This window comes from Garra rufa, chromosome 22 (genome assembly GCF_049309525.1).
Source record: "Garra rufa chromosome 22, GarRuf1.0, whole genome shotgun sequence".
NCBI lineage: Eukaryota > Metazoa > Chordata > Actinopteri > Cypriniformes > Cyprinidae > Garra > Garra rufa.
In genome coordinates, this window is record NC_133382.1 from 5923280 (window position 1) to 5934533 (window position 11254).

Genomic DNA, 11254 nt, shown 5'->3' on the forward strand with positions numbered 1-11254 from the left:
GTGTCCGTGTGCATTTCCATTTTTCATAATGTATTCTAACCCACTAGAGTCTGCTGTGTTTAGAGAGAGCATCCAGTGAGTGCAGCTGATTAGTTGTATATGTTTAAATGCATGCATTTACATATAAATCTATAATATATTTTCAAATAGCAGATGTTTTTCAAGGGGAAATTAAGGGAGACACTGCAGGTTTTTTCATGCGCCTGTCAAATTTGATATTTTGGACTTTTTGGTTTTTCATAAAGTGTTTTTTCAGACAAACACTCAAAAGCCACCATTAAGTGTTTTTGTTTATAGCACTTTATCTATTTTTGTCAGTTACAATACATCATTTTAAAGGCCGTTTTTTCAAATTGAGTTTTGTTGTTGTTGTTGTTGTTTTGTCCTACACTGCAGCCACAAATCTCAACTTCAGTAGCACTTACACACACCAAACTTGACATTTTTATTCCTGTCTATATCCTGAAGGTTTACACAGAGAGATTTTATTCCCCCCAAAAAACATAAAAAAATATCGTTTTCTACCTGTTCTAAGTATTTTCTGAATTATAGGGTGACAAAATGAGATACCCAAAAATCCTTCTGTAAAAACATTTGTCTCTAATAAGTAAAAAATTAAACAAGAATTTTGAAACTGACTTCATCCAGTGTTTAGATTTTTGTACCAGAAATGTATGCAAATTAGTGCATACTTCATTAAATAAAACCTTATTTGCATATTTAAACCTAACATTTTAGAAAACATGTAAATACAAAAATGTTTGCAATTATCAATGTAATCAATCAGCTGGGTAAGTAAGGTGATAACTATTAATTTGTGTTTTTTTTTTCCATATTCACCTGCAGCATCTAGCCTTAACAAAAAAAAAAATTAAATAATTATTATAATATATGAAATATACTATAAATATGAATCTATTCTAAATATCTTTTGGCTATTCAGAATGTATTTACATTGTGCTTTTTAACATTTCATGATATGAATTTATGCAAGGCACCACCAAAGTAAATTCTGCAGTGGTTGCTAAACCCCAGGTCTAAAAATAGCACTGGGCAGAAGAGAAATTATGCCACATTTTATTGCTTTTTCAGTCAGTGTATTTAATTTACCTACCTGCAAGAGAATTTAACATTTACTTTTAAATAATTAATTTTTGCAAACCTCTTAAACTATCAGTGACGTAAGACTGAAGAAACAGGAGAAGCTAGCCTCAATGGAACTTTAAATGTGTTAACTAAATCTTCACCTCAGTACTTTTTTCAACTTATTCCTCTAAGTTCAAGAAAATGTATTCATACTGAATGCAATTAGACGCATTAATTTGCAAAACAAATATAAGATTAATCTTATCCAACCTTGTCTGTGAAAGAAGCAGAGAGACTTTTTCAATCAAGCAACTTTGTTTACTAGCTACAAACTTGAGTTGCATATATATATATATATATATATATATATATATATATATATATATATATATATATATATAGATTGTTCTTATACAATGATTTATAAGAATTAGAACAGCAATCCTCATACATATTTAATACACTTGGATAGAATATTCAGTTTCATTTTGGTGAATATAGGTTATTACTTGGGAGGTTTGATATAGGCAGGTTAGTAGGCAGCAAGTATGTACTTTTAAGGCACAAATGAAGGATATTCAGAGTTTATACTGATTGTCTTTCTTTACAACTGTGGTTATACTTCACCTAAATGCAACAGCATGCTGTGAATGACGATGTTTTGGATCAAACTTACACATCCAACTGAAAAGACAAACAGTGCAGACAGAAAAAAAGATCCTATAGTGCCATCTGCTGGTGCAACAAGCAAAAACTTTGTAAGCTCTCACACACATAATAATTGTCTTGATCTTTAACAAACGCAAGACAGTAGTAAAATTGCATTGCTCTTAGGGTGTTGCTTTCAAAATAAGTTACACCTTTATCAATAAATAATTAACAACATTATAATATGAGACACAGAATGAGGTAAAATAAGTGCAAATTGCATTTCACTTTTGTAGGCATCAAGATTCAAGTTTTTCGGGAAAAGAACAAAAACCCACAGCTCTACATACTCTACATAATTGCCCAACATGCACCTTTTTTTGGTTTTCATGCTGGTTTCATATGGCTTTTATGCCATTTTCAAGAACACACAAATATTGTGGTGTAACCATCAAGTAAAAAATAATATTTTTTTCTTTAATGTATATGAGTGTACACAAGTTTATAATTTTTTGAATTAATAATATATGGCCTTTTTGAGGTATTTTAAAATAAATTAATAGACAGGTCAAAAAAAATCACCCAATATTAAATATACATTGACTAAATTCAAAAGTGCAGTGGCAATGTCTCCAAGACACGTGAAGAAACCAGCACAGTACTGTATTTACTGTTAAAGTCAAAAGTTTACATACACCTTGCAGAATCTGCAAAATGTTAATTATTTTACCTAAATAAGAGGGATCATGCAAAATGCATGCTATTTTTATTTAGTACTGGCCTGAATAAAATATTTCACATAAAAGGCATTTATATATAGTCCACAAGAAAAAATAACTGAATTTATAAAAATGACCCTGTTCAAAACTTTACACACACTTGATTCTTTAAATACTATGTTGTTACCTGAATGATCCACAACTGTGTTTATTTTTTGTTTGTTTGTTTAGTGATAGTTGTTTATGAGTCCCTTTTAGTCCCAAACACTGTTCTTCAGAAAAATCCTTCAGGTCCCACAAATTCTTTGGTTTGTCAGCATTTTAGTGGATTTAAACCCTTTCCAACAATGACTGTATGATTATGAGGTCCATCTTTTCACACTGAGGACAACTGAGGGACTCATATGCAACTATTACAGACGTTTCAAATGCTCACTGATGCTCTAGAAGGAAACATGATTAATTAATACTTTTTGAATTTGAAGATCAGGGTAAATTTAACTTATTTTGTCTTCTGGGAAACAGGTAAGTATCTTATGTAGCTTCTGAAGGGCTGCACTCCTCATTGCGTTCAAAAGTTTACACCGCTGGCTCTCAATGCATCATTTTTTCTTCTGGAGCATCAGTGAGCATTTTAACCTTCTGTAATATGGTTGCTTATTAGTCCATCTGTTGTCATATAGTCATTGTTGGAAAGAGTTAAAATGCACAAACTAATGCTGAAAAACCACAGAATTTATGGGACCACAAGGATTTTTCTGAAGGACAGCAGGGGGTTTAACTGTTCAGGACAAACAAGGTACTCATGAACAACTATCACTAAACAACAACAAAAAACACAGATGTGGATCACTCAAGTAACAACACATCATTAAGAATCAAGCGTAAGTAAATTTTTTTGAACAAGGTCATTTTTATAAACTATTATTTTCTCTTGTGGACTATATTTAAACTGTATTTTATGTGAAATATCTTATTCAGGTCAGTACTAAATAAAAAATAACATGCATTTTGTATGATCCCCCATATCATTTTGCAGATTCTGCAAGGTGTATACATACATACATAAATTAAAAACAATAATCTGAATACAGCACCAAAAAAATCAGCCAGATCTCTTTCAGACATTCTCAGTCTCAAGGCATTCTGATGGATCAGTCAGACTGCCAGACGGCTGACCATATTTAGGAAGCCCATTAGCTGTGCCTTTCTTGTTCCGCTTCTCAAACTCCTCAGTAATCTCTGCTAGGGTCCTTCCTTTGGTTTCAGGCAAAGTGAAAGTGATGAAAATACATGCAGTCACACAAACTCCACAGAAGGGGATGAAGCAGAACTGTCCCAGGCCGCTAACTATAAATGGAAACGCCATTCCTATGAAGAAGAGGCTAAGCCACATCATGGAACCGGCAATCATGTAAGCTGCGGGCCGTGCCATTTGGTCAAAGAGCTCGGCAGGAAGGATCCCGGTGACCCCTGCGGGACCCATGCCAAAACTCAAGATGTAGGCGAACACGCAGACCATACTCAAATAGGGCATGCCGGCCACTTTTCCCTCCAGTGAAAGAGCAATAGTGAAGACCACCGCCCAGAAAGACATGAACAGATACCCGCCTGCAAGGAGTAACCTGCGGCCAACCCGCTCGATCAGGAGATTACAGACCATAGCAGACGTGAACTCGCAGGCACCTGTGCCGATTGTGACGTACTGAATCTTGTCTGTTGGAATACCAGCTTCTTGAAAGATATAGGAGGCGTAAAAGTAAATGGAATCATTTCCACACAGCATCATAGCACTGCTGGCAGCCATTACGGTGCAGAGCTGCCTGCGAAGACTTCGGTCACTGAACAGCTCCCACAGTGTTTTGGCACGGGCTTCACCTGCCTCTTCCCGCTCTTGGAGAATCTCATCCATCTCAGCAGTAAAAACGCTGCTAGCTCGGAGGCGTTTTAGGGCCTGACCGCACGCCTCTCTGTCTCCTCGGTCGATGAGCAGGTAACGGGGGCTCTCTGGAAACCAGGGCAAGGTGACCAGCTGCACTAGGCCGGGGAGAGCATTGCTCGCCAGCAGGTAAGGCCAGAGAGATTCACTCCCCAAAACTTCAGTCAGACCTGTTATCTGGCCCATCAAGATCCCAAGAGCAGTGAAAACAGCAGATGAAAAAGCGACAGCACCTCTCAGATTCTTCGGTGCACTCTCACCAAAGTACATGGGTTGGACGTTCATGCTAACCCCAGCATTGACCCCCACCAGCAGACGAGCAAGGATGATCATCTCAAAAGAGCCAGCGTAGCGACTACTCAGAGCCAGGACTGCACTCAGAAAAAGGAAGCAGTTGTTCAGCAGCAGTGCACCCTTGCGTCCACACTTAATAGCCATTGGGCCAGCAAGCAAAGATCCCATAAGTCCTCCAAGTGAGTAAATTGATACAATAAAGGTCCATATCAGTGTCACCTGACTGGAGTCCAGAGCTGTACCCCATCTCTTCATACAGGTCTCATTAATGAACTTCTGCACATAAGTTGTGGGTGCATTAATGATTGAAATATTGTAGCCATACTGAAAAGTGCCACCAATAGCTGCAGAGCACACAGTTAATGCAAGTGTGCGTGTCCAACCTTCTTGCTTCATAGTGTCATTCAATTTTTTTTTCAAGTAAATAAATAAATAAATAAATAGTTTTTATAAGGTCAAGGGAAAAACAAGACACTCACATGTAAATAGCTGTCATTGTTGAGCAATTATAAAAATTCCTAGCAGGAATACACACACGTGTAGACCCTGGTGATCACCTGTCATTGAAAAGAGCGATGCCGACAGAACTTCCTCAAAAATGACGTCGGTCTGTCTGTATTTCATAATAAAAGTCCCAAGCTACAAAAAAGTCCCAGGCTACATAAAAAAGGGAAAGCAATGGATATGATGTTCAGATAGAATTCTTTCTAAATGTTTACTTGAAGAAAAAAAAACTTTTTGTAGATTTTATGTTTGTATGATAGGTTCTTGTTCTACTTCTCCAAAATTCGCATTTTTACAAGTTGTTATAGGAATACATGTTGTTGTAACTAGTATGTGTTCTGTCCTGAACACGTCTGACAGACAATTTTCAGTATAATCATAGCGCCACCTGCTGGCAAGAGGAAATGCGTTGTTTTACTTAAAGAGACAAATCAGTTTGAGTGTTTGATGTTTGACGTTTGAGTATAATACATGACATACCTTGTTGTCTTGTTGCCAGCAGGTGGTGCTATTGATATAACTGCATATTGGCATGTCTTCAGGCTAGGACTCTAAACAAACATTTGAAGTTTGGTGCAGATTGGACATTGTATGTTCAGGTTAGTGTTGTCGAATTTTTTGGTCAATAATATTGTGATTTTGGCCAATCTAATCTTTTGTAGGTATTTTATGCTGATTAAGCCCCTTGTATTTTTATTTCTGAGTTTATTTATTTATTTATTTTTCTCTCTGAATTTTTCTAATGTATGTTTATTTTTTTTATTTTTGTTATGCTGCTATTTGGACTTCTTGGAATTGTATTAAGATTTTCCTTACTGTTTACTTGGTATGTTGTATGTTCTCTTTAGAGAGGGGGTTTAGCGAAAAATCGCCAGTTGTCAGCAGGAAGTACCTGCTACTAAAACCAGACGTCAGCTGTCACTAAAAACCAGAAGTCGGAGGGGGCTGGCAGCAGCAGGAAGATAAAAATACAAATACAAATACAAATATTTATATAAATATATATTAAGTCAGTATTGTGTACTATATAATTAAGTTTATCAAATAAAATTATCATTAAACGGCAACTTAATATACTTTAAGACAAAAAATGCTGTATTTTGTATTTTTATTGTAACAGCTGTTTTAATCAACTCAACAGGTGAAAAACAGAAGCTCTCTGCTGTTGGTTTGTGGACAGTCATGGCTAAGACAAAGGAGCTCACTGAGGACCTGCGGCTGCGCATTGTGGCTGCTCACAAGTCAGGAAAGGGCTATAAGACCATATCTAAATGTTTTGAAGTTCCAGTGGCTACAGTGCAAGGTATTATTAAAAATTACAAGATGTTCCACACTGAAAAATCACACCTGAAAAGTGACACCTGTGCTGGCCAGGAGGATAATGAGAGAGATAAAAAAGAATCCAAGGATCACCACCAAGGCCGGTGGACCAGGGAACCTAATCACAGTAAACGGCACCATGAAAAAGGAACAATACATCAAAATTCTCAACAATAACATCAGGCAGTCTGCAGAGAAACTTGGCCTTGGGCACCAGTGGACATTTCAGCACGACAACGACCCAAATACACACAGCAAAAGTGGTGAAGAAATGCTTAGCAGACAAAAACATTGATGTTTTGAAGTTCTGACTTAAATCAAATTGAGAATCTGTGGAGGGAGCTAAAGATCAGGGTGATGGCAAGGAGACCCTCCAACCTGAAAGAGTTGGAGCTCATCGCTAAAGATGAATCGGCAAAAATACCAGTGGAGACATGCAAAAAGCTGGTCAGCAATTATAGGAAGCGTTTGATTGCTGTAATAGCCAATAAAGGCTTTTCTATTGATTATTGTGAATAATTTTCGGACATGCCACTTTTTGTTTAAATGTAAATAAAAGATGAGTAATATTTTTTTTCCACAATGATGCCTCTTGTACATCGTCTTATTATCTTCTGGGAGACATCTGTGTCAATTCTAATAAAAAAAAAAGTTCTCGCTGGTTGAATAAAAGTAACTTTAAGTCAGAATTTTCCAGGGGTATGAATAATTTCGGACTTGACTGTACATATTCAAAGACTCGGTAAACTGATTAAAGACCTGGCTAAATTACAAAAGTATATGGGCTTATTAATGACCTTTATTTAAAATCATTTAAACTGTGTTATGAAGGTTCAGTTTTACATTTGTAGTTTTTCAAGAAACAACATTGTTGTGGTTTTGTTTAAGGCCTTTAAATTCGTAACAGGCTTGGTATGTTGTCAAAATCAGTGAGAGAAAGAAGAAGTAAGAAGTGTGAAGTCTCCGATCTGCAAGGGGTGCAGGGTTAGCATTTCTTATACCCAAAAAACAGACAGTACAGGAAGTCTATAGGTCGCTTATATGTGTAATTTTCATTAAGAACACAATACTTATGTCTCAGCCCGTGTTATTAATTTACCCACCAACCCAAACTTTAAAAAGGCACATTTACTAAGAAGTACTTCTTGTTCTTGTTCTAAGAATCGGTCTTTGTCTAAGTTGATGATAAATATGATAAATGTACAAAAATAACATAGCTACATAGCAACAGCATACAGTCTCAAAATGTCAGTCAGGGTAAAACTGTTAGGGCATTGAATACATATTATTAAAAAGATTAATAATGATATAAATATAATAATTCATAAGACATATTCATATTACAGTTAATAATGCATTGCATAATCTTAGATATGAATATTCAAATTCTCGTTAATTTCATAAAGTCGACACATCACCTTGCATGTGCCATTTTGGATAAGAGCACCCACCAAATCCTGATATGAGCCATATCATGCTGAAAAACAAAATATACATTTGGAAATGGATGTTTAAATGTCCAAACGTGATATTTTTTATCAACATATAAAAGGATATGTTACTTTGCTCACCTAGGTGAGCTCCAAATTGGCTAGTGATTTGACAGCGTTACCTGCCACAGCTTTGGCGGGTTTTTAAACAGTTACCATGAAGTTCAACAATTTTGTAGCAAGTTATAAGCCAATGTTGTTGCCACAGAAACAAATGTCATGCTGACATCACGCATCATTAACAAATACATTTATATAATATGATATAATTATATAATATTACTATTCTAATAACAAATCAAGACACATTGTACTTGAAATTAGATGCGAACATACCTATTCTGTACAGAAGACACTGTTCGGGAACTGCAGTTTTTGTCACTCTTCTGAAGAAGATTTCATTTGTTTTGAACACACACAGAAAAGTTGTTGGTCTTACTTTTTAGTGTTTACCAATCATATGTTGTTGTAAGTGACATATCTTTTTGTTTTAAAGATCCTTTCTTTGGATTATATTTGAATATTTTAAAGAGAATACAGGAAAATATTACGTATTCATTTTTTTTTTTTCTGTTAGCTATACATTTCACATTTATAAACAAAAATTTACTGGCTCTAAACCTCTCTTTTCTTTGTAAAAGTGGACTTAGATAGCCCATATGGAAACTATCCAAAGTTCTATTAATTTGAGAGTTATGAAAACTGTATCTCTACATTCATCCTTTGTATCTTCTTAAAATGTAATTTTATTAAAATATTTTTTGTTACCCTGGCAACAAGTCTATATTCTTGTTTTTTCTTTTCTTTTTTTTTTCTGTTCAGCCGCGTGTGAAAAGAACAATGGATGCGCTTAGCAAACACTCTGTTTACTCCCTGCTCACGCTTGCGGTGCACACAGCTAACTGACTGCTCCCACGAAAAAAAAAAAAAGTGCATACCACAGATATGGTGTAACAGAAGATTTTAGTGGTTTTGAAACTGTGAAATTTTCAATTCACGATATACATGTCTAATATGAATATTTAATTTTATCCTTGTCCCAATCAGGCTCAGAGCTTGTTGTCCATTCAGTTAACATTCTGCCATCTGCCACAATGCAAGGCCAATACTGCTGTCAGGAATAAAGACCACCACAGACCACAATATAAAAGAAAGTAAACCAGTGTTTATTTCAAAGCAGCATCACATGTTTATGCTAGCCGCCTTCAAAATATTGGTCACAATATTTGCTATGTTTGTGTCACATTACGGATGCTGAGAGATGAGGTCAGGGTCCAAATGCGGGTAAGGTGTTTTAATTAAACAATAAACAAACAAACAGACAAAACCAAAAGGCCAACACGGCACAACACGACTGGGTCAAGAGCAGGATACACGTTAGGGACAGACATCAGAAGACAATGCAAACTCAACAGGGTAGTGGGAGAGTGGAGATTATAAAGACAATGGTGATTGTGAACAGCTGTGGATGTGATGAGTGCTGATGACAAAGACAGGTGATAACAATTAGGAAGTGCAGTGCAGGGAACAGCGACCTCAGGTGGCTGAGGGAAACCCCACAGCCCAGATCGTGACAGTTTGCTATGTTTATTTGAACAGTTTCATTTGTTCACTTGATCTTTATTGAGGTTTTCTTAGACCACATACCCTTATATATATATATATATATATATATATATATATATATATATATACTTCCTGTAGATTTATGGTTGTGTTATTATGTACAAGTGTCAGTTACACTTTTTTTTTTTTTTTTTTTTTGATTGTGACAGAAACAAAAATAGATGCATTACCATTCAAATGTTTGGGGCTAACAAAAGCGGTGCCTTTCTTCCTTTACATCACTGGTTGTAAACTCACAAAGCCATGCTGTGTTTATTTGAACAGTTTCATAGTTTGTGACTTGTGTTCATTTGATCTTTACTGAGGTTTTCTTAGACCACATACCATCCTCTTTTTCTTGCTTCTACCAAATATACACACACTTCCTGTAGATTTATGGTTGTGTTATTATGTGCAAGTGTCAGTCACACATTTTTTGTTGTTGATTATGACAAAATAGATGCATTACCATCCAAATGTTTGGGGCTAACAAAAGCGACACCTCTCTTCCTCTACATCACTGGTCTCAAACTCAGTTCCTGGAGGGCCACAGCTCTACACAGTGTAGCTCCAACCCTAATCAAACACACCTGATCCAGCTAATCAAGGTCTTTAGGATTACTAGAAACTTTCAAGCAGATGTGAGATGGGGTCCGTTCTTCGTACCTCGCTAACTAAGTTAGCTGGATTTGATTGTTGACAATTTCGCGTGATCTTGGATCATTCGGTTCTTCGACACTCATCCGAGACTTGCTGTCATAGCAACAGATCCGTAAGCGTAAACCTGCTCTGGAGCAGGCTTACTTTATGTAAACAGGATTAGATCGCGGCCACTCAGTTATGTCCGCTTCATTTATACAAAAGCAACAGCGATATTTGCCCAATTAATTTGTACTATTATTACAAGTCAAAGATGACCGCACATATATGTGATGCAGGGTAATTTATAAAAAAAAAAAAAATGCAGTCTGTCGTTTGAAAAGTGCATATGTCACTTAAACATAGTTCGTGTAGTTTGTGTAACACTGTTTTTCCATAAATAAATATTATCAGTGTAACTAAAGATAATGCAGTGTTTGATTCTCTTATTGATTTCATACAGATACAGGTCATTTTCTAAAAAAGGGAAATGTACTATTAATCATTCTATTTCATTTGATTATTTCACATTTAATTTATATTTTAGAGTAGTAATAGTGAATTACTTTGTGGAATCAAGATGAGAGACCACGGCTATAAAAGCGAAGGTGGATTTACCTAGAAGCTTTTGTTTCTTTAGCTCAGTATACTCTATTTTTTGCTGGAGACTTCTCTTATAGAGCAAATGGATGTCACCCTGTTTCATTTGTAGAGACAACATTTAATGGTCAATACATGTCATAAAGGAAGTAAAATTAATTACAAGACTGTCCACCTCTGTATCAGGCCTCTCTGCCTGAAAGTCACACTGCAGTCAGAAATAGAAGTACACAAGTAGATACAAATTCAGGCCACATTATGCATGCACTTACAGGTATACTTCCTCCAAACCACAGTCATCTGACAGGGTTGCTTCACTGTCCTGTGCAATGGAAACAAAATGGTGTTACAAAGGGATGTGGTACTGCCCACACACACACTTTTTTTTTTTAATTATTTATACCAATAGG

At 35.9% G+C, this 11254-nt stretch overlaps 1 protein-coding gene across 1 annotated transcript; it reads right to left on the reverse strand.

The window, feature by feature from the left end:
• Positions 1–1488: 1488 nt before the first annotated feature.
• LOC141298165 (solute carrier family 2, facilitated glucose transporter member 11) lies at positions 1489–5254 on the reverse strand. Its single transcript, XM_073828678.1, has one exon. It carries the CDS (start codon positions 5080–5082, stop codon positions 3574–3576), a length of 1509 nt encoding a protein of 502 aa, XP_073684779.1. The 5' UTR covers positions 5083–5254; the 3' UTR covers positions 1489–3573.
• Between the last annotated feature and the right edge of the window lie 6000 nt (positions 5255–11254).